The sequence below is a fragment of the Sorghum bicolor genome, chromosome 7, assembly GCF_000003195.3.
Source record: "Sorghum bicolor cultivar BTx623 chromosome 7, Sorghum_bicolor_NCBIv3, whole genome shotgun sequence".
Classification (NCBI taxonomy): domain Eukaryota; kingdom Viridiplantae; phylum Streptophyta; class Magnoliopsida; order Poales; family Poaceae; genus Sorghum; species Sorghum bicolor.
The window spans coordinates 58818784-58846480 of record NC_012876.2 but is presented as its reverse complement, the minus strand read 5'-3'; the positions used below and the strand labels follow the sequence as shown (position 1 = coordinate 58846480).

Below are 27697 nucleotides of genomic sequence, written 5' to 3'. Positions count from 1 at the left end.
CTCCGTCCTGAAGAAATGAAAAAGAGTTCATCAGCTCCCCTGCCCGCCTCGCTCGTGTGTATTACTAACATAATATACTACCATACCATGCCGGCCTCCCTACCCATCCCAAATTAATCAACAACGACCACAGAAACAAGCGGCGCACAAAGGACAGCTACTAGCATGGGTCCCGGTCGCCACACTGCCGTGGGGGCTCTCCTCGCCGCGGCGCTCCTGCTCTCCGCCGCCGTCCCGGGCGCCAGAGCGCAGGGAGAAACAGGCGAGTTGTTCGACCGTATGCATGCATGCCGTGAGGTAGCATATTTCGTGCAGCATGCACCTGTCCATGTACGTATCAGATCTGAATGGAGGGAGGATATATGCATTTGTTGGTTGCAGAGGATGAGGATTTCAGCTACCTCCCGGGCGCGGATAACGGTCCGGAAAACTGGGGCAAGATCAAGGCGGAGTGGGCCAACTGCAGCGTGGGGCGGATGCAGTCCCCCATCGACCTCTCCGACGAGCGTGCCCAGCTGGTGCAATCCCTGGGCTACCTCAACACCTCGTCACCTCCTAGCGCCCCGCCGAGGCCACCATCGTCAACAGCGGCGGCCACTACGTCATGGTATACATGACTTGCTGAGATCGATCAAGACACCGCACCGGCCGGCTGGCGGCTAGCATAGATAAGCAGCTAACCAGCCGGCAGCACTACTAGCTAGCACATACTCCGTCCATCTATTAGCACTACTATAGCTAGAACATACTGACGACTTTGGGTCGCCAATGTTTGGTTTTGGGAGTTAAATTTTAACTTGATCTCATCATATCGAATATTTGGACACATATATAGAATACTAAATATAGATTATTTACGAAACTAAAAGAGTAATTTGTGAGGCGAATCTTTTAAGTCAAATTAACCCATGACTAGACAATAATTACTAAATAAAACAAAAATAATATCATACGTGTGTTAAACTTTAACACATTCAACCAAATACCCCCTCTAATGTAATGGCTCCGAGACACGCGCTCGATCGCACCCATCAGGTACGACCTGGAGCTGCACCTGGTGCACCAGACCGTGGCGAACAAGACGGCGGTGATCGGCGTCCTGTACGAGATCGGCCCCATCAAGGACCCGTTCCTGCACAAGCTGGAGCCCTATATCAAGCACATCAAGAACACGAAGGACCAGCCGAAGGACGTCGGGGTTCTAGACCCCCAACGGTGCCCGCGGCAGCGTCTACTACGTACTACCGCTGCATGGGTTCGCTCACCACGCCGCCCTGCACCGAGGAGGTCGTCTGGACTGTCTTCAAGGAGGTATGCTCTGCTTTTTGCTTCAGCGCCGGCCTGGGCCTGGGTACGGTGGCGTTGGCGAGGGAAGCTAGCTAGCTGTTACTGGCGTTTCCTCAAGTTAAGCTGTCAGCTGCGTGCTTTGTGTGCAGATTAGCCACGTGGACGAGTACCAGGTGAAGCTTCTCAGGGATGCGCTGCAAGACGTAAGAGTCCATTTCTCACCAAAAGCCAGTATGAACGGACGCTGGTTTTGGTTTTTGTAAGCTGATTAATTAAAGTTCGTTGTTGTTGGGTGTTCTTAATTACCTGCAGGGCAATACGATGAACGCGAGGCCGCTCCAGGAGGTGAACAACAGAGACATCAGCATCTTCCGCCCCAAAGCCCTATGATTATTACTAGTATAATGCATCTACTGATCAACAAATATACTATATATCAGTGGCGTAGCTAGGATTCAATGTAAGGGTGGTTCATCTAAATATAATAAGCTAAATAATAATATTCTAAATGTAATTTTTATTGTAATACAGAACACTTATAGTGTAGTTTAATATTATTCCAAATTCTATGGTGGTCCGTCCATGGCTCATGGTGCCACCATGCTAGCTCCGCATATGCATACGGATACCCATGCTTTGCCGAGTGTCTGTGGCACTCGGCAAAGGCTCAAATATACTCGGCAAAGACCACATGACAAAATTTTAGCCGGTAAAAGGGTCTTTGCCGAGTGTCAAAAGAAGGTCTTTGCTGAGTGTGACACTCGGCAAAGAGCTTCTTTGCCGAGTGACCGAAAAAAAACACTTGGCAAAACATTTAACACTCGGCAAATATGCGGATTCCGGTAGTGATGGTATATGCCACATTTTCATACTTTATTATAGCAGACTTAAGACATATGTACTCACACTGTCCTAAATTATAAGTTATTTTAATTTTCTTAGAGAGTCAAAACATATTAAGTTTGACCAAAATTATCCTATTCTAAACAAAATTTTGACCAAAACTATAGAGTGAATAAAAAATTATGATACAAATAGGTATACTATAAAAATACAAAAGAATAAGGAGCTTCATGCATCCATCTCTAAAAGTCTTCTTCTTCTCCTTAGGTGAATAAGGAGCTGCTATTTTTTGAACCGTTCATATGAAGTGGGTGTGACCTTTGGTGTGCCACCTTCCTCACTAATAGCATCAGTAGCATCCTCACTTTGACCTATTGGAAGAGCATCAGTAGCATAACCTCGTCTCTCACATATTATGAAGTCTCATTTGTAACACTAATTGCATCAAACATGATCCACTGCTGGTCCTTATTATTATCTAGTGGATTGTCCCTGAAGGTTATAATACAATCTGACATAGTAGCCTAAAAAGTACATAGAAATAATAATTAGATATTTGTAGAGAAATTCTCTCAAAATTAACATAACAACTTGCATATGAGATAAAAGTAGTTGTCAATTATGTGCTCACCGCATTTTACTCTTCCCACCATTCATTGGAAGCCACGATACACCCACTGGTAGGATCCCTCTCTAATACAATCGCTCTCATGTTCTAAGTTTTTCGTTGGTTATATTTCTTCTCACTGATGTTCTTTAAGTGAAACGCCTATATAAAAATCGTCACCACCAGCGTAGAGCTTATAGTTGAAGGGTCAGGAATGACCGCGGGTGATCCAATGCAGCAATATTCCAACATGTGCCTTGCATGCTGGGAATGGTTCGGAGCACGAACAGCAGTTCAAGTTGACAAGTTACCAGATGCATGGATCGGCCACTATGGATCGTACAAATCAATTAAGTCAGGAGAAACGTGCCGTGCATGCATGTGCATCATCTCTACAAGGACTTCGTGCAACACGGGCCTCCATCTCCGTACGTATATATACCTCACTGCGACCATAATACGCATTACGCATGCATGCAATGCAGCAATGCGTAGACGGCGGGAACGTTTACTTCCTGCGGCGTGTGTACCTTGCTCGTCCTCGACTGTGGCAACATTTTTCTCTCTTCATTTTTTTTTTCTATTTTTGACGCGTTCACCGGCCTCTCCTGGCTCTTGCTGACGGAAAGAGTTCAACTCCTCCCTGGTACATATAGTACGGTTTTTGCACCGCCTAGAGGTAGCTTGTTGAAAAGTAAAAAAAATAAAAGATCCGTCGTTAGAACTGAATTAGAATCTACTCTCCTGTCTTTGTTGTCTTTTTTTTAAAAAAAAAGAAGCTTTATTTAAAATAAAGTTTCGGTCTCGCTAACAAGACGGTACATAATAACAATTACAAATGAAATGGAGAAAAAGAGAAGGATCAGATCTAGCATAAATAACATGGAATAATCTCATACTCTAGCTAGAACTCAAAACCACCATTCAACCTATGCTCCTAAGAGACTGACGCGGTTGCTTTTATTTTCTAGCACTAAAAGCAATATGGTCTAAGTTCATAAAATTCTATTATCCTCCTACAAAAGGAAGTGACCAATAGTTCACAGAAACGTCTCACACGTCTCTAAACCGACATGTGTCCTCCACCGACCAATCCACATGACTGGTAGATATGAACAAAACCTGATGTAATTGACCAGATGGATTCGCCTTGCTTTAAGCAAAGCTTTTTTTTTTCCACCAAAAACCCTATCAAAATGGAGCATCCCTTCTGGTATTAAACCATAGAAACAACAACGAATTTCCTGACAACACCTTCAAGAAAGTAACTGTGCCATAAGGCTCCGACGACGATGCCAGTCCACCAGAGGAAGGGTTTTCACCCACAACCTCCAACTAGCAGTTCACGGCAGCGCAGAGCAGTCAACCCATATATGGATGCATGGATCAAACTAAAAACAATTGTTGTCCTTCAGATACTTATTCACTCACACTCTATTAGCACAAAACATAGGATCAGATCCAGTTCTAGTTAATACATGTATGACTGCCAAAATTCAAGAACATCTCAAAACACAAAGACGTGAAAGTAAAGTCACCATATTCAGTAAAACAATTTGAATCTGTTGAGTTAAGATGACATGAAAGTAAAGTCACCATATCAAGTTAATTGTAAAATGCCTAGTCACGAAAGTAGTCTCTCTATTGTTCTTTCATGGGACACTTCGAATTTAATTCTCTCTTCTATTTCCATTATTACTAAGCACAGGCATGCCCACCTATCTGTTTCATGTATGGCACTGACCATATACCGGAGCTTGATCAGGTGGCTATTTAACAATTAATAAGATCAAATATTAACCCAATATATATAGATTTATTATGTCCCCAACGATGCAAAAGAGCAGATATATACAAATTCTAGGGTTCAACAAAATACATATTCAAAACCTATAGAGGTGCAATGCAAATGATGAAATTAAAACACATATAGAGGAGCAATGCAAATGATGCAGATTTATGACAAGCAGATAGAGAGTAGAGTGTATCTAAGTATTGTGGCACGAAATAACTAGATATAGATCATAAAGATAATTAATTTTTGATTAGTTGCATGCATGCATCTGCAAAAGTTTTAAATACTTGTGCACAATGTAAAATTCTAGATCTGAGAACAGGTTGATAACTAACAGAACTGAACACTTACACATCAGCTAGCAGGTAAAAGAGACTAGAGAGGTCCTAAATTCTAACAGCACAGTTTGTACCTAAACAGGAAACGGGGAAACCTCATGAGAACACGAAGCACCAACTGAGAAAGGGGCCAGACATGTGTAGAACGCGGCCGGCCGTTGCTCCGTCCAACATTGGAGCCGCGTGGATGGAGCACAAGTACGTAGTTGCATGCATTGACAAGCTACCGAATGCCGTGCATGCTCCAATGGATCGACCACAATCAAACAATGCTAGTTGCTAGGCCATGCATGCATGCGCATCTCTACGATGACTCTGTGTGCAACGGCCGTACCCGGAGAGGCCGAGACAATGGATGCGGTCAGCTAGTGTGTGGATCTATCCTGTGGGCGATACATCTTTTTTCTTGCTTTTTTCTTTGAACCTGAAGACTTTCAAGCCGGTGGAGTTACAGCAGAGAACTTCAGTCGTCTTAGTCTTAGCTTAGCCTTTCTTGTCTCTTTTGGTCAAGTGGACCGGTTAAATTTTAGCTTGTTCGTTTTGCTTTCTTGCAGGGGCAGAACTAGGATAAGGACAGGAGGGCGGGGGGGTGGGGGGTGGGGGGGGGGGGGGGGGGGGGCTAAACAATGAAGATTTAGTGCTAAAGGTAGAGATTAGTTATGTTTTTTAGGCTAAGTAACAGTGATTAAGGTACAAAATCATGCTCATAGGGGGTGCTGCAGCCCACCCAGCCCCCCTGTGGATCTGCCCCTGCTTTCTTGAAGCAAGTCTGTGAGTCTGCTGTGTTCAGGTTGTTTTAGGCCATGTTTGGATCCATAGAACTAACAACTAGTTAACTAATTTTAGTCCCAGAGTAGCCAAATAGACAGACGAATTCTTAGTCCACTAGTCATGGACTAGTAGTTAGTTCACTAGTTTACTTATAGAAGCTAATAGGACTAGTGTTTAGTCCTAGTTCATTCAAACAGCCCCCTTATAGTTTGCTCGATGAAGTTGGTGTTGTGCACGGCGCTTTCAGTTTTCTATCGTTTCATTGTAAGCTGGTATATCCCCAGCCACTTTGTATCGCGGTTACTTGTTGCTTAGATGCGGATAGCAATGCGTAGACTCCAGCCTGAGCCTCCAGGAACGTACGTAGACCTCATGCAGCGTGGGTATATGTACGTGCTCGTCCTCGGCTACGGCAGCAGGTTTGTTTGACGAGATCATCACCGGCCTCTCCGTCCTGATTCCTGAAGGAAAAGAGTTCAGCTTCTCCCTACCCGCCACCTTGCTCGTGTGTATATATACCCTACCATGCCGGCGTCCCTGCTACCCATCCCAAACCCACAACGATCACACAGAAACAAGCGGCGCACAAAGGACAGCAGCTAGCATGGGTCCAGCTCGCCACGCCGCCGTCGGGACGCTCCTCGCCGCCGTGGTGCTCCTGCTCTCCGCCGCCGTGCCGGGCGCCAGAGCGCAGGCAGAAACAGGTTATTGTTCTTTGTTCGATCGTATGCATGCCGTGTCTTGCCATCATATCCATGGGTGCACCGGTGCACGTTCTGCACCTACCTGTCCATGTACGTCTGTCTGACTGGAGGGAGCATATATGGATGCATGCATTTTGTTGGTTGCAGAGCATGAAGAGGGGTTCAGCTACATCCCGGGCGCGCCTAACGGTCCGGAAAACTGGGGCAAGATCAAGCCGCAGTGGGCGAACTGCAGCGTGGGGCGGATGCAGTCCCCCATCGACCTCTCCCACGAGCTTGCCAAGCTGGTGCAATCCCTGGGCTACCTGAAAACCTTCTACCGACCCGCTGAGGCCACCATCGTCAACAGCGGCCACGACGTCATGGTGAGTTTCAAGGGCGACGCCGGGAGCCTGGTGATCAACGGCACGACGTACCACCTCAGGCAGTTGCACTGGCACACCCCCAGCGAGCACACCATCGACGGCCGCAGGTACGACATGGAGCTGCACCTGGTGCACCAGACCTTGGCGAACAAGACAGCGGTGATCGGCGTCCTCTACGAGATCGGCCCCATCAGGGACCCATTCCTGCAGATGCTAGAGCCCTTCATCAGGAGCATCGAGAACACGAAGGACCAGCCGAAGGACATCGGGGTTGTAGACCCCAACGGTGCCCGCGGCAGCGGCAGCGCCTACTACCGCTACATGGGCTCGCTCACCACGCCGCCCTGCACCGAGGGGGTCGTCTGGACCGTCGTCAGAAAGGTATAGTATGCTCTTCAGGCTCTTGTTGTTCGTTGCTTCACGCGTTGGCGAGTGAAGCTAGCTAGCTGTTGCTGGCGTTTCCTCGAGCTAATAAGCTGAACAAGTTCATGTGCATGCTTTGTGTGCAGATTAGCCCCGTGGCAAAGGACCAGGTGAAGCTTCTCAGGGATGCGCTGCAAGACGTAAGAGTCCAACTCCATATTATAACTAAAAATTTCCACACGCCTCTGACCAAAAGTCAGCATGAACACGGACGCTGGTTTTGGTTTTTGTAAATTGTAAGCTTATTGAAGTCCCTTTCTTGCGTGTTCTTATTACCTGCAGGGAAATACGATGAACGCGAGGCCGCTTCAGGAGGTGAACAACAGGGACATCAGCATCTTCCGCCCTAAGCCCCATCATCATTATCACTAGTGATGCATCGGCTGATCAACAGAGATAACATATCACATTTCAATACCTTATTATAGCAGACGACGATATATGTATCTTGTAATTCTCTATGTTTCTATGTACTTATGTTATGGAATAATCGAGTAATTAATTAATAAATAAATGGTCCACTACTTCGTCCACTTACTACGAGGTAATATCTAAATGAAATTGAGCCATTAATTTTTTAAAGTTTTTATTTAATGAGTAAAGTCCATCTCCGGTCCTTAAACTTTGTAGGCTGTGTCATCCCAGTCCATATACTTTTAAAGTATGTCATTACTGTGCCTAAACACAGTTTGGGTCTCAAATTAGCCCACTACAGGTCTTGCCAGCGTCATGTGCCTGTGTATATAAGCAGAAACACCCCCCAACCCACCTACTCTTTATTTTGTTTCAAACAACACTCTGCTATTGTCAGGATACCCGATCAAAAAAAGAACAAAACGAGTAGACTCTGAACATTCCAAGAATAGAGGACACCCGATCAAAAAAAGAATAGAGGACCCGTTGCTATTGCCAAGAAAGAAAAGCAGATCACTCAACACCACTGTAACACGACAATATTTCACTGATTCTCCAGCAATAGTTTAGATGAACATCAAAACAATAAAACAGGAAACTATTTGACACAAAGATTGGCAGCAAAAAAACACATTTCATAGAGATAAATGTCTTCTTAACCCAGTGCTTAACATCTGACACATAGTGCAAGAGAGGTAATTTCTTAACATAGTGCATAGAACAAAGAAGTTGCAGACACAGTGCATACAGACGAAAACATCTAGTGAACAATACTGCCCCACTCTAGCACTGACTACACATTATCAGGATGTCCTTCCTCTTGCACTTGTGATGATCTTTTGGAAGATCTGGAGGTAGATGCCTTTGTCTTCTTGGAAGATGTCTTCGCACCTGTGGATGCCTTCCTCTTCTTGGCTAATGCAGCCCGGCCTGCAACAGTACTTGTATTTAGTGGACTTGGCCTTTGCACTGGCTGGTTAGATAGGATAAAGGTTGGATCTGGTAGAGGCCCTTGAGGTTCACTACCGGAAAACAGGCCTTTGCCGAGAGCCTCAGTGTTTGCCGAGAGCAAAAGCGCGGGCTCTCGGCAAAGGTAATGTTTGCCGAGCGCTACTCTCGGCAAAGACAGGCCGTCGGCAAAATCTTGATTGGCCGTGGGCCAGAACGTCGGCAAATAAAACCTCTCGGCGAACTTGGACGGTTTGCCGAGAGCAACTCTCGGCCAACAAAGGCCGACGGCAAACAGCGACTTTGCCGTGAGCCGCGCTCTCGGCGAACATGTACTCTCGGCAAAGATCCTGCCGCCGTAACTTGGGCTGACGGTGTGACGTGTTTGCCGAGAGCCCCTCCGTTAAGGCTCTCGGCAAACTGCTTTGCCGAGCGCCACGCTCGGCAAACGTGTTGCCGAGTGCCTCCTCTCGGCAAAATTGCTGTGCATATGTGTTCCTCTTCTCCTTTGCTCTCTCAAATTATTTGTTTTAATATGCTCCAAAGTTTTTTATCTCTACACATGCTATCTGTTGTACTCAAACTTTGTGTTCCTCTCTCTAATTATTTGACAAACTTTGTGCAAACATAGACTAACTAAACTCAGAATATTTCATGTAACTCAAACTTCATTCTTGGCGTGCAGAAAAGAGAGGAAGAGAAGGAAGGATTGTCATTTCATGTAGTAGAGCTATTTGAACCGTCATTTCATGTAACTCAAATTTCACCGGTAGCCTAAAGACAAGAGAGGAACAAGAAGACATCGTCATTTCATGCAGTAGAGGTATGTAAACCGTCATTTCATGCAGCTGAAACTTCACTGGTGGCGGTGCAGCCAGCCTTGCACGGGGAGAGGAAGAAGGGGAAGGCACACTGACAGACTTCAGACTCACTGTCCGATGCTACACCACAAACAACAACGTCCATACTCCCAACTCCGTCGCATAACCGCATGCATCGTCGTTTGACTCCACCGCCAGCACCCAGCGGCAGCTAGCCAGCAGTGGTCTGGTCGATCTTGATCACCTTCTTGGAGCCGTGTACTTTCGAGACGCAGTTCTGCAGCGAGCAGTAGAGCTCCTTGGCCGCTGCCGATGTGGTGAAGTTGATGAACGCGTACCCAAAGTTGGCCTCCTTCCTGTACACCATCACCATTCATGAATTTCATCACAATCAAAATACCAGTGATCGGCTTCAAAAGTGCAACATTATTAGAGCGGAGAAGCTGGATCCAGCAAAAGAGAATTCTAACATTATGGGTGTCATTTCATGTAGTAGAGCTATGTAAACCGTCCTTTCATGTAGTAGAGCTATGTGAACCGTCATTTCATGTAACTCAAACTTCATTGGTGGCGTTCAGACAAGAGAGGAAGAGAAGGGAGGATTGTCATTTCATGTAGTAGAGCTATTTGAACCGTCATTTCATGTAACTCAAACTTCATTGGTGGCGTGCAGACAAGAGAGGAAGACAAGAAGACATCGTCATTTCATGTAGTAGAGGTATGTAAACCGTCATTTCATGCAGCTGAAACTTCACTGGTGGCGTGCAGACAAGAGAGGAAAAGAAGGATGGATTGTCATTTCATGTAGTAGAGCTATATAAACTGTCATTTCATGTAGTAGAGCTATGTAAACTGTCCCCCAGCCTACCCCTCCTCCTCGCCTGCCGGTGAAGCCAGCCTTGCACGGGGAGACACTAGGTTCTTTGTTTCCTTTGCATGTTCTTGACAAGGCCGTCTTAGAGGGGAGGGCAACAGGTGCGACGGCCGGGGGTCCATTCTACTGAGGGGCCCATAAATATATGTCTATATATAGTATTTATAATATATATTTGGAATACTGAAATGGAACTTTATCATGATCGCCGATCAATTCAGATTAGTTGACCGTTTCGCCTCCCAATTGCCAAATATGGTGATATCGCTTTGTGTGGCGAGATATTGTGAAGCCACGACACGCGACGCCACTCGTTCGCACACAATGAGAGACAGGCCTGACTTCCTTAAACCTATGTTGCAAGTTAATTATTATTATTAGTGCTTATGTTTTAATCGCCGTATTAAAAAATTAGATTACTAAACTCTTACTATCTTACTTGCCCAAGGGCCCTTAAAATTATTGAGACGGCCCTGGTTCTTGATGAATCTTAGCTCCATAGATTCATAAGAATTTTAAAACACTATTACAAACTAATTAGTTATGCAGTTCCAAACTTTTTTTATAGTCATTAGAGAGTATATAAGCTCTAATACGGCAAAATTTCATATCTTTTTGAAATGGTTTGCCGAGAGCTTACTTAGGATGCTCTCGGCAAAGGACCCTATGCCGAGAGCTGTTGGTCTTGCTCTCGGCGGCGATTTCTTTTTTTTTTACAGGAATTGAGGTTTGCCGAGCGCAGCGCTCGGCAAAGGCCTTTGCCGAGAGCCTGCCTGGTCAGCTCTCGGCAAAGTTAGATTTTTAGGCGCAGTTAGGGAAACAAAATAAAATTGCATTTTTTAAAAAAATCAATGGTTTGCCGAGAACAACGCTCGGCAAAGGCCTTTGCCGAGAGCCTACCTGCGTAGCTCTCGGTAAAGGAAGTTTTTTTTTTTAAAAAAAAAACTACGGCGCGCGTCCGTGAAAAAAATACGGCACTCTTTGCCGAGCGCTTGCTCCTATTGCGCTCGGCAAATAGATCAGGCGCTCGGCAAAGAAGGCATACTTAGGTTCCGGCTCAGTCACGCACACGCACACACGCACCGCACGCTACGCACGCGCCCGCCCGCTGCCCTCGCCGCCGGGAAAGCGCACGCCGCGCGCAGCCCGCCCGCCGCCCCTCCGCCTCCGCGCCCGGCCGGTCGCCCCCACCCCCGTGCGCTCGCACGCTCGCGCCGCCGCATGCGCCGCCGCCCCTTCGCCTCCGCGCCCGGCCGCCGCCCCTCGCCCTCCGGCTCCGCCTCCGCGCCCGGCTGCTCGCCCCCACCCCCGTGCGCTCGCACGCTCGCGCCGCCCTCGCGGGCCCGCCTCTGCGCGCCGCCGCACGCGCCGCCGCCTCCCCGTGCGCTCGCACGCTCGCGCCACCCTCGCGGGCCCGCCTCTGCGCGCGGCCGCCTCTACGCGCCTTCAGGTAATGGTGTCCTTTTCCGTAGTATCCGTGAATTTGTAAATAATTATTTAGTAGAATTGATCGTGCTTGCATACACATGAACTCCCAGTACATGTTTTTAGAAGTACACACAAGTAGGAGTGTGTTACATTACTATATAGAAAAAGATGACTGTTAGGGTTTAGTTGATGATGGCGGTGGTGGTGTTGGTTTTGTATCTGTGGTTGCCAGCCATCATGCCATTTATATATTTATGCTCGCCGGCCATCGTGCCGTTTGTTTCTTGCAGGTTTTTGAAACCTCACCCTATAGGGGAGGTGCTGCTGAAATTTTGAATTTTGATGGTCGTGTATCTTTTTGATTTTCAGAGGAATCTGTCGGAGGGTAGCCGGAGTACCTCGTCCTCCTCGCTGCCCGCACCAGTTCGGCTCGCCACTGCACCGACCCGTCACGGCCCCGCTAGCCTGACGTCACCGCCACCTAAGGTATAACCACTCTTTACTTGTCTTGGCCATTTATCTTCACGTAACCTAGTTAGGCGTCTCCCGTTCGAAATAGATACGGTTAGAAATATGCAGATCTTTGCATATCAATAGCCGTATCTGTTTCGAATTGTCCACGTTTTTTTGGACAGCCCGAGGATGTGTAGATGATGTTAGTTTCCATGGTCTGCATCGATTTAGGACAGAATTTCGGCAGCACCTCTCTATTGTTCTCTGGATACACATTCTCCTTATCCGGACGTGTATTTGGAGAACAGCGGGGAGGTGCTGCCGAAATTTTGTCCTAGATCGGTGCAGATCATGGAAACTAACATCATCTACACATCCTTGGGTGGGATTAGGACCTATCCTTACCTATTAGATGGTAGGAAGGACGTGTAAATGCAAGTCTATAGTTATATTTATTACTTGGTCATGTATATGTTAGAGGATGGATGACCGTGAGTGGATGTATTCGGGCCGTCGGAGTTCTCGTGAGATTACTAGAGAATGGGTCGACAAGACCGAGGCTTTCATCAAGCAAGCATTTGATCGGGCTTCAGGGGCACGTGCCATCTTTTGTCCATGCACCAATTGTAAGAACAGAAAAAGGCAAACAAAGGAGGTGATGACTTCACATCTAGCTAGGAATGGATTTACGAAAAACTATACCCGATGGACCCACCATGGTGAAGACGATCGTGAGAGAGAGGAGGTGGTGAGACCACGTATCGAGGATTTTACTGCTGATGCTGATGCCGGGGTAGCAGCTTGGTTAGATGACTATCACGCAGCACACTTCGCTGAAGGACGTCAGGAGGGAGAGGGAGTGGAGGAAGATCCAGAGGAAAGCGCAAAGGCGTATTACCATATGTTGTCTGCGGCAGGGAAACCCCTTCATGAACACACACAGGTTTCAAAGCTTGATGGCATTTCACGCTTAATGGCCTTGAAGTCACAGTTAAACCTCAGTCGAGAGAACTTTGATGAAATGTTGACAGTTATTGGCTCCATCCTTCCGGCTGGTCACCTTCTGCCACAGAACATGTACGAATCGCAGAAGGTTCTCCGTGCACTTAAGATGCCGTATGAGCAAATACATGTTTGCGCGAATGGCTGCGTCCTCTTTAGAAAAGCACACAAAGATGCACAGTATTGTCCAAAGTGTAAATCCTCTAGGTATCTAGAGGTAGACTCTGGTGAGGGTGAGAAGAGGCAGAGTTCGTATCCCACGAAAATCCTACGGTACCTTCCATTCATACCGAGGATCCAACGGCTATTCATGACTGAGGAGTCCGCGAAGCAAATGACATGGCACAAGAATGGGAAAAGATACCATGCTGACAAGATGGTGCATCCATCTGATGGTGAAGCATGGCATCACTTTGATAACATTCATCGTGACAAAGCTGCAGAGGCACGTAATGTGCGTGTTGCACTGGCAACAGATGGTTTCAATCCTTACGGAATGGCTGCTGTCCCATACACTTGTTGGCCTGTGTTTGTTATCCCCCTCAATCTCCCCCCTGGGGTCTCCTTCCAACGACAGAATGTGTTCTTATCATTGATAATTCCAGAACACCCAGGGAATAACATGGGTGTGTTCATGGAGCCTTTGTTTGATGAACTTGTCCATGCTTGGGACCATGGTGTATGGACATACGATCGAGCTACAAAGACAAACTTCAACATGCATGTTTGGTATCAATACTCCATGCACGACTTCCTGGCATATGGGATATTCAGCGGTTGGTGTGTTCACGGAAAGTTTCCATGCCCCTTGTGCAAGACAGGTACGCAGTTCAATTGGCTGCCGAAGGGCGGCAAATATTCTGCGTTCGACAAACATCGACAGTTTCTCCCGCCCAACCATCCATTTAGACGAGACATTAAGAACTTTACTAAAGGTGTCGAGGTTACAGACCCCGCACCAGAGATGATGACTAGTGCTGAGGTTTATGATCAGATAGATGCTCTCCAGATCAATGCGAATGATGGTAGGTTCTTGGGATATGGTGTGGAGCATATGTGGACTCATAAGTCACCATTGATGATGCTCCCCTATTATAAAGATCTTCTTCTTCCACACAACATTGATGTAATGCACACCGAGAAGAATGTTGCCGAGGCGCTTTGGGCAACGATCATGGACATTCCTGATAAGACGAAGGACAATGTAAAGGCGAGAGTGGACTTGGCAACGATATGTGATAGACCGAAGCTACACATGCAACCTAAGGGCGGCAAAAGATGGACAAGGCCTAAGGCCGATTACAGACTGAAACAGGAAGAAAAGAGAGAAGTATTAGAATGGACCAAAAGAATAATGTTTCCCGATGGTTATGCAGCGAATTTGAGGAGGGGAGTCAACTTATCTACTTTACGGATCAACGGCCTGAAGAGTCATGACTATCACATATGGATTGAGTGTCTTCTTCCGGCAATGCTCCGCGGCTATGCCCCTGAGCACTTGTGGAAGACGCTATCTGAGTTGAGCTATTTTTTCCGCCAGCTTTGTGCCAAGGAGTTATCTCGTAGCGTGATTGCAGAATTGGAAAAAATGGCACCTGTGTTGCTCTGTAAGTTAGAGAAGATCTTTCCACCCAGCTTCTTTAATCCGATGCAGCATTTGATTTTGCACCTCCCGTATGAGGCACGAATGTGGGGGCCCGTGTGGGCCCGTTGGTGCTATCCAATCGAGAGATGTCTAAAGGTTCTTCGGAAGAAATGCAGAAACAAATGCAAAATCGAGGCTTCCATAGCAGAGGCATTCGTTATAGAGGAGGTTACTAACTTCACACAAGCATACTATGGTGACAAGCTTCCTAGTGTGCATAATCGACCCCCTCGTTACAATGCTAGTGAAAATGATTCAAAACTCAGTCTTTTCCAAGGGCAATTTGGAAGTGCAAGTTATGGGACACCATTGTTGTTGAAAAATGAAGAGTGGCGCACAATCATGATATATGTCTTGACCAATCTGACCGAAATGGAGCCATACATGCAGTAAGTGGCTTCTTGCACGAACTTGTTAATATGTCGTCAACATTCTGCATCCAACCTCCTTGGTTTTTACAGGGAGTTTATTAATGAGAACTGGCATCTATCAAGGGAACCTACCCCGCAAGAACGTGACACCATTCTTCATGAGGCTGGGGGAAATGGAGTCCTCGATTTTATTTCTTGGTTCAAACAAAAGGTACTATGCAATTTAGCACGTACTAAGTTTAACATTCCAAATTCTTTGTGCATTCCACTTTAACGATCTATCCTTAACCTTGCAGAGCCAAACCGATTTGACTATGAATCCAGAGTTGAGACAGGTTTCCAATGGCTTTGAACATAGGGTCAAGTCATTTTCTTGTTATGATGTGAATGGATACCGATTTCATACAACAAGACACGAGCAGAGCCGGCCCAATCGAAAGACCACTAATTCCGGAGTTTTTACCGGCGGCCTTGATGGGGTCGAGTTTTATGGCAAAATTGAAGAAATATACGAACTAAGGTTTCGTGGTCGCAAACCTCTTAATCTTGTCGTATTCAAATGTCATTGGTTAGATCCTCAAGAAACGAGACGAAATCCTTCCTTAGGTCTAGTAGAAATTCGACAGGATTCGGTCTATGGTGGAAAGGATGTCTATATTGTGGCTCAACAGGCCACACAAGTGTATTATCTCTCATACGCGTGCCAAAGGGACCCTCTTCTTCAGGGTTGGGATATTGTGCACAAGGTATCGCCGCATGGTAAAGCACCTACCCCAAATGCCGAAGACTATAACTTTGACACAAGCACTTATGATGGAGAGTTCTATCAAGTAGAGGGTCTAGAGGGGACTTTTGAGATTGACTTAACTGGAGCTATGGAAATGGAAGTAGATAATGAAATCCATGTTGATGAGGATGACGGGGATGTGGTGGAAAATGCGAAAGACTTGGAGTTACTTGAACAACTAAGTAGTGGCAATGGTAGTGGTGACATCGTTGCGTCTTTGGAAAGTGTTGAACATCTCGACCTAGCTGATAGTGATGATGAGAGCTATGATCCAGATAATCCCGATGGGGATGATTATTTCTAATACATGTAATACTATAATTTCTTTACTTTTGTAATTATGCTTTAGTTTTTTTGCATCTCTTTACTATAATTTCTTTTTTAATGATCTCGCTAATCCTATCTTATTGTTTGTCTTGCAGGTGATTGTGTGAAGATGTCGGGCCCGGGCCGTAGAGGTTTGCGGGCGCTCAGCGAATTCTACAACACGAGGAGCGGTTCACAGGCAGCTGGCACATCGGCACCGCCTCAGGGGACGACGAGGAGGAGGACAGGCGGTGGGAGGCGGTCGAGGGCGCCACCGCCTCCACCAGACCCCTCGGAGAGGCCGGAGGACCAGGTGGACGAGGACGCTCACCAGGTGGACCAGGTGGATGAGCACGCGCAGACCCACCAGGAGGACGCGCACACGCAGGAGCCGGCAGACGACGAGGAGGCCCGGGCTCTGCAAGGGGAGGCCGAGGCGGACGAGGACGACGAACAGCAGGAGGACACTGCAGGAGGTTCCGGATCCTCCTCGGGTGTGTACCAACGAGGTCCGGCGAGCCTACCTGATCGGCCCCCGCCGGCTCTACGCCCGGTCGCTCGACCCGTTGGGCAAGCGTATGCAACTTTTACATTTCTTTTGCTACTATGTATGATAGTCTCACAATGAAACTAATACTTTCTTCTTAATCACCTTTGCAGGTCATGGAAGGTCGTGGTCCCAGGTGCTCACAGAAGGTTGCCCAATGGCATCCTGGGCCTTCTTTGCAGGGAACACTTCCCAGGAATGGTTCGCTACAACGATCAAGACGTGCCGGCCACCCTGTATGAGCACTACCTCGCTGCAGAAGATAGAGAGGACGAGAGGGGCCACCGGTATGAAAATGTGGCGGAGCGGATTATGAATGAGTTTTATGTAAGTATTTCTCGCACTACTTTGCTCACTACATTGCATTCGTTAGGCTTTCTTGATCCAGTGTACTGATATATCTTTTTTATATCCAGGACTACTTCAGAATAGAGGATGCCTACGAGAACAGGGCATTGGTGGTGTTGGCCAAGTCATGTAAGAAGCGCATCACAGACATGCACTACGAGGCCAGGATCCAGGCGATCATCGACTACTGTGCCATCTTCGAGGTTCGGAAGGTAAAGAAAGAAGATGCTAGACTTATGCATCTGACCAGAGAGCAGTACCTGAAGGTAAAAATACATCAGTGTTGATTTCTTCTAAGATTGGGTAGGCTTCAATTGTATTTATATCTGTCAATATATTTCATGTCATGCAGGTGCCTCCTAGCTGGTGCGCCAATAAAATGGTGGCCTGGGAGAGGATGGTCGACAAATGGGTAAGTGAACAGTGGGCGAATAATCACAACGCCCTTAGAGACCGACGTCTGTTGATGCCAGGTGCATCCCACCACCAGGGCAACCTTAACATCGACGAATACGCGAGTAGATGGGTACGTGGCTTGGTGTATCTTCATTTATTATCTCAGACGCTTATTCTTTCCTTCCTATTATTAACCTATCTTATTGTTTTTTCTTGCAGTCGGCTTCACATCAAAACCAGCCATGTGGACGGCTCAAGGCATGGGTTCTGTCCCACAAGGACAAGGCGACGGCAAACATTGACTGGAACCCGGACAACGACCCAGCTGAGTCGTACTCCAACTCCAGTATCCCTGAGATCGTCAGTCAGTACACCGAGGCGGCAAGGACGGTCCATGGAGAGGCGTTCGATCCCCACACCGCGGACCTTGACGGTGACCTCGTCATGAGGGTGGGAGGAGGCAAGAAGCGTGGGCGGTACATCATCGGTAACAGCACGCTAGACCCAGCGACTACTCCCACTCTCGCACAGGTCCGGGCAAACAGCAGGAGCGAGAGCGTGCCCGTACGCCCAAGGGTGGACACTTCGACGCATCGTGTTGCCACACTACAGGTTATTTCTATTTTATTTGTCATTCATTAGTTTTTGCATTACTTGAAATTGATTGTAACAATACGGTGAAAAATATTAGGCCCAGGTGGAAGCGCTCCAAGTTGACAAGGCCAGGATGGAAGAACAGGCCAGGCAGGAGCGGGAGTACCAGGCACAGAGGTACGACGCCTTGGCTCAGTACGTGGCAAGCCTTGGCCTCACGATGGGTCGTCCAGCGCCACCAGAGTTGTTCGCTCCTCCACCATATGCACAACAACCATACGTGAGTTCAACTTCTCTAAAAAACTTCTTTAGTGTATATGTCGACCATCGTGTCGTTCATATGTGATGGAAGGCCTTCGTGCCATTGATATATGTGTCTCGGCCATCGTGCTGTTGAATGTGGTGGCCGGCCATCGTGCCGAGTCTTTTTGCAGGTTTTGGAAATCTCCAGGTACAGGGGAGGTGCTGCCGAAATTTTTATGTGTCTAGGCTTACATTACATATTTGTGACTAGTTCTAGAATTTTTCGACTTCACTAAACATAACAATGTTTATTCTCATTTGTGCAGGTTCAATCGGCGGGTTCGAATGAGGTGCCGCCCTTAGGAGCGTCACTTCCGCCGCTTCAGCCGCCGTCAGGTGGATCCTGGTATGCACCACGTCCGCCGCCGTCGCAGCAGCCTCCAGGAGGGTCGGGGTGGGACACTTGGCAGCACTGAGACATTTATTGTTGATGGATGATTGTGATGAATGTTTGATGGATGTGTGTGAGATGTTTGTGAACTTGTGAATGATGGATGTTTGTGAACTTGTGAATGATGGATGTTTATGAGACATGTTATATATATATATATGTGTGTTATCTGTATATCTGTTATATATATCTGTGAATATCTGTTATATATATCTGTGAATAAGAGCTGGAAACAAAAAAATAAAAATAACAAAAACCTCTCTGGATGTTTGCCGAGAGCCAGGACAGGCCAGCGCTCGGCAAAGGCCTGCTATTTGCCGAGAGCCAGGCAGGCAGAGCGCTCGGCAAACGCCTTTGCCGAGAGCTGTACTCTCGGCAAAGAACTCTCGGCATTTGTTTTAAAATATGAAAAAATCAAATTAAAAAGGTTTGCCGAGAGGAGCTCTCGGCAAAGGTGATTACCTTCACTAAACACTTGTCCGGATTTTTTAATTTTTTGTTTACTAAATTCTTTGCCGAGCGCAGCTCTCGGCAAAGGTACTGTACGGACAACCGTTAACGGTCGTTTCGACCGTTACTGGACTAAACTTTGCCGAGAGCCGTCCTTTGCCGAGCGGGCTGGTACGAGAGCTCGGCAAACTCTTTGCCGAGCGGGACTATCGGCAAACATCCCTTTGCCGTCCGTTTGTTTGCCGGCGGTTGTTTGCCGAGCGCAGCTCTCGGCAAACTGTTTTGCCGAGCGCCATTGCTCCTTTGCCGAGCGCTTCAAGCACTCGGCAAAGGCCTGGGATCCGGTAGTGGTTGTGACAGTGAGCTCTCAAGAGTTTCCTGCGTAGAAAATAAAGTCACTGAAGTACTCATGTCAGGAATAAGAGAGAAATGAATGTATGAGTTAGAAATCTGACCTCTCCAAGCATTTGAGAAAGCACTGTGGTGCTAGCTTGTGTCATGTCTATAATTGATGGTGGTTGAGTTGCTGACATGTTAAGTGGGTCTGGTGTCTCATTTTCAATGACTTGCTCAGTAGGTATTTGATCAGCAGCTGCTCTCATTGCTTGTTCTTCTGCCTCTCTCTCAAGTGTGGCTTGTGTTGTGGCAACTAAAGCTTTTGCTTCTCCTGCACTGAAGCCCATTCTTTTGAGTCTACATCCAGCACTATTATGACCACCTTCTGAGCAATGGCTGCAGTGCATTGTCACACCATGCCTCGATAACCTTGGCCCATTTTTGCCTGGTTCCTCATGAGCCTGCTTCTTCCTAGCCTTTGGAGGTCTACCAACCCTTTTCTCATAAACTGGTGGCAGGACCTGTGGTGCAACCATTTTCTCCCACTCTGACTTATCTCTGCAAGGCCAAATGCTATATGCATATGCACTTTTATAAGCATCTAGTGAGTAGCAGTTTGGTAGAACAGACTCAGGTGCTATATTCTCATGCCTTAGACAGCTAACTGCATGGCAACAAGGAATGCCAGTTAGTTGCCACCTCCTGTAGTCACATGTTTTGGCTGTTAGGTCCACAATGTGCTGATAATCTTTGACTAACACTGAAACGATCTAGATTTTTCCACAAAGGGAAAAATCCACAGATTCGAATTATAATGTGATAATTCAAAAATTGAACCATCGCATTATCATATATCAGCTGTTATCGTAGTCATACATCGTGAGAAACAAGATTACAACACATTTGCTTTACAACTCTTGGTCAACAAGCCTATTACATCGTTTTTTTTTCTAGCGGAAACACACACGGGTCTTTATCAGAGTCGATATAGCGCGTCATCGGTGAAGGCTCCTCCTTCACAGGCAATCATCAGAGTCGGCGTAGTTTCTCAGCGGGCGTAGCCTTCATCTCCGAACCAAACTTGAGCGCAGGAACGAGACCACCTAATCCTTCTATTCTCCGTAGTTATCGTCATGGACCACGTTCAAAACCTGCTAAACAATTTTCAGTACGATTTGTACTGGCCACTGGCTCCCACCCTATGCTTTTGTGTAAGCTTTGTGGCAAGTGGAATGCAAAAGGGTAGATCAAGAGGCCTATATATGGCTGTAGTTTTTCCTATGCAAGTTCATCAATATTTAATAATAATAATTCATCAAGTTTTAATCCATCTCAACCACACATCCATCCATCCATCCATCCCATCACAAACATCTCACCACACTCTCACTCTCTAGGCGGCAAGTACGACTCCCGCTCGTGCCTTGCCTCAACGGCCAACGCCGGATCCAACACAAACCCAGGGGAAGGTAGAAAGGACTCCTCTCACTAGTCAAGCGAAGCGGAACATAGAAAAGGTCCATAGCTGAGAAGACAGCATATGTATCGATCGATCAACCAAACTCTGCAGAGGTTTACACTAACCACAAGATCACCATCATCGACGAACCGGCTCGTCTAGGCTGATACCGGGCTGCCTTCCAACTAAATGCGATGCCACCCTACCACTCAGGACTGGGGCCACACCGGAGTACCACCGGCATGCTAAGACTGTGAGGCGTAGTACCGGGCCCCCAAAGGTCACTACGCTGTCTTAGGAGGGTGTGGGTCCTCATGCCCGTACCTCCCTACACTATCCGCTATCAACCTAGTAGTAGTGGCACCGCACTAGCTGGTCGTACATCCATCCCGCACCATAATAAGGCGAGTGGCGTGTAAGGCTTCCTACGAACCGGTTCTCAGAACCTGTCAGTCCTTAGGGTAACCGAACAGGACATCTTCACGAGGGGCCAACCGATGCCCCGCTCGACGGGACATCCGGCTACCCCGTGCGAAACAGCACCTCCCATCCCGGTGCTTCGTCCCACGAAGACACTCCACTCCGGGACCTCTCCCTGTCACATGTACCCGCCACAGGTATCTCTCGTGGAGAACGCCCAGGTAGCGTTTCTCCGGCAAGACTTGTCCCAAGACTCGTCGTAGATCCTACTCGGTTGACTCGACCCTCACCACACACCCAAGACGCACGCCAAGATCTCCCCAAATCCATTATCCATTTCTTATCCAGTTATCGGCACCACGTGCCTTATCCACTCACATCCAATCCTCCACAATGCATCACATCACAGATATAATGCGTAGTAGAAGCAGTAGCAAGTAGTATGCAAGCGTCTAACCTAACAGCGGGTGTGCGAGGGTTATAGGTTGCAACAAGGCAATGGCTCACAAGCATTTCTACCATGCAACCTATCATAGTTCATTTGCATAAAAGTAAAGCACTAGCATCTATAATATTACATGTCTAATAGGATTCTACGAGGTTGGGTGGGACGTGGCACCTGTTGAATGTCATTTCCAAGATCCACAGTGCACTTGTAGTTGTTCTCATCCGAGATCCTCCTTTCTGCATGTACTCCCTCCAACGGGTCCTGATCCGATCAACGCTAACCGAAGAAACTACCTCGAAAGCGACAAACAAGGCGAAACAATCAAACCACTAGACCTCGAAAGACTACGAAAAGAGACGACAAAACACTGAAGAACAACTACACTAAAAGAGCACCGAAAGGATAACGACTTAGCTCTCTCGGCGGATGTCCGATCCATGGGCTAAAAGAAATAGGAATGGCTGTTCACTAAGTACAAGTCAGAGTCTTAGCATAGCCGGTACTTCCCGGGTCAACTGAGTCAACCTGTACGGCTTTAATAAATTGCTTAGACTCTAACTCATCCTAAGCAAACACCATAGCTTACGGTCTTTCGATCCGAGTGTCATAGAGATCGACGGGAATCGAAAAGACTACGAGCACGAGAAGTTCCGGTCTCTCTTAACCCATACACCATGGTAGTTGGCGAGAGCCAAGAGAGGTTGGAACAAAGAGAGAAGAAAGGGAAAGTGGTCTACTCCTTCCAATCCACTCGCCATGGTAAGAGACGGGGAATCTGAAAGAGTGACACGCAAGAACACGAGTGCTCAAACTACTTGTAGGGTACCACAACCTAGGTGCACTAAATGCACTAAGACATCACCAGGGTTCTTAGCGGTGTGGTTATCACCACGAGAACCAAGGAATGCTACGGTCGAATAGGTACAAGCGTACAAGAGTTTAAACACGAAGAACCAAAAAGGCGGGACTGACGACAAGTTCATGGTGACCACGCCTGTGGGTCGAATAGGGTCGCTAACGATCATGGCACTAGAGAGTCAATTAAACATGGGGAAACAGTTTATGTTCGGCTTCAAGATCACGGCGGGACAAACCCACGATCGAGATGATCAAACACACTACCATTTCCCCGATCGGCTCGAAGGCTCGGTTCTCAGGCAAATAACAAAAGAAAGAACAGCGACAACACGAGAGAAGGGACATGCTTGGCACTACGACCATGGCGAGACGAACTTGCGATCGCAACACTCAAACGTATCACTCTCTCAACCGGCTCGAAGGCACGGTCCACAGACGACGACAAACACACAAGGAACCACGACTCGTCCACTAACAACACAAAGACACAACGACAACTCGGAGTAGCACATTTCCATAGCACGAGAAATAGGCAGAGATAGATAAATAAATAATTAGACCGGCGCAAAGGCACGACACAGGCATGGATATAGATAAATCATGGATCGACAAGTATGCACAAGGATAGATGATAACAAGGTAAAGGTTTTTGTCGATAGAGATTCAAAAGATTCGACCTTGCAGTTGACGGGCTTCGGTAGCAGCTGTTGTTCTTCGGATGCAGCGAAGTGGTGGTCATGCTTGGTCGCCCGGCTTCGTCATTGGCCGGGGTGCATCTATCGTGTTCGGTTGGTGCTGCAGCAATGGAAAAGGCACGGTCTTGGTCGGCAACGAGGTATGCTCGGTGTTGCGGCTCTGTGGAAGGCGCAGCGGGTCCGTGGTCTCCCTGTGACAGCAGTAAAACACGGCACGAAGGCCGGTCTCAGCAAGGACAGCGACAAGGTCAACCACAATGAGGAGAAGAACAAAGCTTGCCTACTGTTATCTCACCAGCGGCAGTGGAAGTTGCCGAAGATGGGGTGCTGCTGTTGCTGAGGCTGTGCTGCACGTGCAGAGATGAACGGTGGCTAGCAAAAGGAGAAGTTCGCGGTCACCGTGGTACGCTGAGCACGACGTCGTGGTCGGGGTCGCGATCACCATGGCCGGCGCTGACGTGGTGACCACGGCGAGCTTGGTGGTGGCGCGGCTGCTCGACTTGGCGAGGACGACGTGGGGGCGATGGGGCTCGAGCACGGCGTGACGGCTCGACGAGGTAAGCTCCACGGCGGCACGGGAGCTCGCGGTCGACACCGCCGCGGACGCGGATGAGGGCTCCGGCGCGAGGACGACGCCGTGGCTCTCCATGGCCGGCTCGACAGCGACGGGTGCACGGGGCGAGGTCGTGGCCGCGGTCCTGCTGCTGCTCGGCGTCGAGGTCGTGATCTCGGGCGGGGTTTGGCCGGGGCTCGGTGGCGCGGGACGGAGCTTCGGGTCGAGGCCGAGGCGAGGGCGAGGTCGGCGTGGCGACGGTGGGGCTCGACGGAGCGCACCAGGGCGAGGCGAGCTGCCGCAGCGGTGAGGGAGGAGAGCAACAGTGGCGGCGGCTTGGAGGAAGAAGAGGAGGGCGGCGGCTCGGGCTCTTATAGCGTGGGCGCTAGGGCTTCGGGGTAGGGCGACCATCTCCGGCGTCCGTGCCCACGTTGGGACACGTGGCGCGCATCGGCATGAACGCCGAGGTGGATGGGCAGGCGCGGGCGCGAGGGTGCTCCCCATCGTGGCGGTGGCGGCGGCGGCCTGGGGTCGGGAGCGCGCGCGGCTTAGGGCAGGGGAGGGGCGCGGCTCTGCTGGGCCTTGGGCCGAGCGAGGCGGATGGGCCAAGAGGCCAGGCCAGGTGGACAGGGGGAGCGAGGCGGGCCGACCTGGCTGGGGAGCAGACTGGGCCTTGGCTGCTGCGCGGGCCAGAATGAGAGGGAGAAAGAATGGGCCAGAGCAAGGAGAGGGAGGAGGAGAGCTAGCTGGGCCGCGTGAAGAAACGGAGGGAGATTCAGCCCAAGAGAGAGAATGCTTTCCCAAATATGACAAAGGATTTGGGATTTATCATGTTAGATATTGAAACAAATTCGGAGTAATACAAGAGAGATTGAAAAGGAGATTTAAAGGTTTTAAAAGAGGAGCCAAGGAGATGAGAGAGATCACGAAGGACTAAAAGAAGTTGCTACGAATTTGCGCACTCCAACCCTAAATAAGACTCAACTCCACTTCGACTCACGAACAAAAACACTCGCCTACAAACAAATCTACATGTATGCCACGATTTGTTAGCGGGTTAGGATCGAATTAGACCTAAAAACTATATGCTTTACACGATCACAGGAAAAATTTTAAAAAATCTCGTATTTTTGGTTTACGTAAAAATCTGGGATGTTACAGTCCACCCTCCTTACAGGAATCTCGTCCCCGAGATTTAGGCGTTGCTCGGTCGGTGAAGAAACGAGGGTGTCGTTCCCAAAGCTTTTCTTACTTCTGAGTTGTTTCACTTTCAGTATGATCGCTCCAATAACCTTTTCCAAAAACGGAGTGAGTCATGTTCTAGGTGTATCCAAGGCTCAGTCGTGGGTGTTGGGTATCCAAATTCTTACACTGAGGCGATGGGTATCCAAGAATCACACGGGGTTTATGAACATCTGGCTCTCAAGTTGAGACTATTGTTAGTTGGCCTGGATCATCGTGCTCAAACCTTCTTCTTCGCTTGCTTGATACTCATCCAAGGACTGGCATCCGATCAATAAAGGGTATGGCTGACTTAGGTTTGGCTAGGATTGTTGGCTTTCACCAGCTGTTTTTCAAGCATCACTTTTTGAAAGAGGCTTTTGAAAGGAGGGCTTTTCAGAAAACAGGTTTCGTAAAAGGAGTGAAAGTAGTTTTACAAAGTCCTCTTTTTTTGAGACTTCGAATTGAAGAGAGCTTTTGAAAAAGGTTTAAATCGATGCAAGTTTTTTTTTTGATAACCAAATCTTTTTAAAGATTTTGTCGTAAAAGATTTCAAATCATGAGATTTTGAAGCTCTTTTATTTTATTATTATTATTTTCTTTAAAACAAGGTATTGCTTCTCTTTTTTATTAGAGTCAAACAAACTAGTTTCGAAAATGACTAGAAATCATTTCTCATTTTGAAAGATAAAGCTTTAACAACAAAGCATTTTCTTTTAAAACTTGTAAGTTCATTTTGTTTTTGCTAAAACTTTTCCCTTGAAACGATGCAAATAAAATCTTTTCGCAATGATTTTTGTTTAATAAATCACTATCAATTCCTTTTTCCTTTAACACAAGGTTGACTTTTGAAAGGAATTTGACTCTCGAGATGAAATCAAAGGCCTTTAAAACAAAATTGAGCCAAAGATACTTTGATTTAAAAACCACTTTGTTGAGTGAAAATCAAAACTTTTGTTTTTCTGAAGCGATTTTGTCATACCTTTTGCAAGATGACTTGTTTTAAACCGTTTCATAAATAGTTTTTGAATAAAATTGAGTTGAGAATGGAGTTAAAATTGCTTTCATTTTGAAAAGGAAAATTATGGAGAGAGTTTTGAAACACTTTTCCTTTTGAAACCAAGATGTTTTTTGTAAAAGAGGGAAACTTTTTCAACCAAAAGGAGGGGCAATTTTGAAGATAGGTTTAGTTGGAAACTGAAAACAAGTTTGAAATGGTTGGGTAAAACAAGATGTATCAGCTTCACACTCTTTTTCAACTCTGTTAGCCAGGGTTACTTATCTAGTCTCGGGACGGTCTTGGGTTTAGCCGGCTATGTTGGACAGGATCCAGAGTCTTTCTCGCATAAAACAGGTTTTATGATCTACACTCAAACAACAAGAAGCCAAAGAAACGCAACAACATAAGATCCAAGCACTCAAACAGCATTACAACTCCTAATGCATAGTGTTGACTTGAGGCGACTCATAGACCTTCAAAGTGTCACACGACTACCGATCTAGCGTGGGCGATAATGGGGGAAAGATTCCAACGGTCAACTTTATGACACAGGGAGGTCAGTTAGCAGCAGAATTCAAGGCGAAGGGGAAAACAAGTGTTAGCATCTATAACTCTACAAAAGATAGAATGTTTGGCTTCTAAACTAGTGTTTGGTCCTAAAGGTCTCCCTAGGGTCAAGTATGGCTCTGATACCAACTAAAACGACCTAGATTTTTCCACAAAGGGAAAAATCCACAGATTCGAATTATAATGTGATAATTCAAAAATTGAACCATCGCATTATCATATATCAGCTGTTATCGTAGTCATACATCGTGAGAAACAAGATTACAACACATTTGCTTTACAACTCTTGGTCAACAAGCCTATTACATCGTTTTTTTTCTAGCGGAAACACACACGGGTCTTTATCAGAGTCGATATAGCGCGTCATCGGTGAAGGCTCCTCCTTCACAGGCAATCATCAGAGTCAGCGTAGTTTATCAGCGGGCGTAGCCTTCATCTCCGAACCAAACTTGAGCGCAGGAACGAGACCACCTAATCCTTCTATTCTCCATAGTTATCGTCATGGACCACGTTCAAAACCTGCTAAACAATTTTCAGTACGATTTGTACTGGCCACTGGCTCCCACCCTATGCTTTTGTGTAAGCTTTGTGGCAAGTGGAATGCAAAAGGGTAGATCAAGAGGCCTATATATGGCTGTAGTTTTTCCTATGCAAGTTCATCAATATTTAATAATAATAACTCATCAAGTTTTAATCCATCTCAACCACACATCCATCCATCCATCCCATCACACACATCTCACCACACTCTCACTCTCTAGGCGGCAAGTACGACTCCCGCTCGTGCCTTGCCTCAACGGCCAACGCCGGATCCAACACAAACCCAGGGGAAGGTAGAAAGGACTCCTCTCACTAGTTAAGCGAAGCGGAACATAGGAAAGGTCCATAGCTGAGAAGACAACATATGTATCGATCGATCAACCAAACTC

The 27697-nt window shown here is 47.2% G+C and overlaps 1 protein-coding gene and 1 pseudogene across 1 annotated transcript; both read left to right on the top strand.

Annotated features, from left to right (window-relative positions):
* On the top strand, positions 166-2436 carry LOC8080664 (annotated as a pseudogene).
* On the top strand, positions 6183-7686 carry LOC8083530 (alpha carbonic anhydrase 7). The gene is made up of 4 exons (XM_002445577.2): positions 6183-6345; positions 6493-7091; positions 7220-7273; positions 7416-7686. The coding sequence occupies exons 1-4, from the start codon at positions 6246-6248 to the stop codon at positions 7503-7505; spliced, it is 843 nt and encodes a 280-aa protein (XP_002445622.1). The 5' UTR covers positions 6183-6245; the 3' UTR covers positions 7506-7686.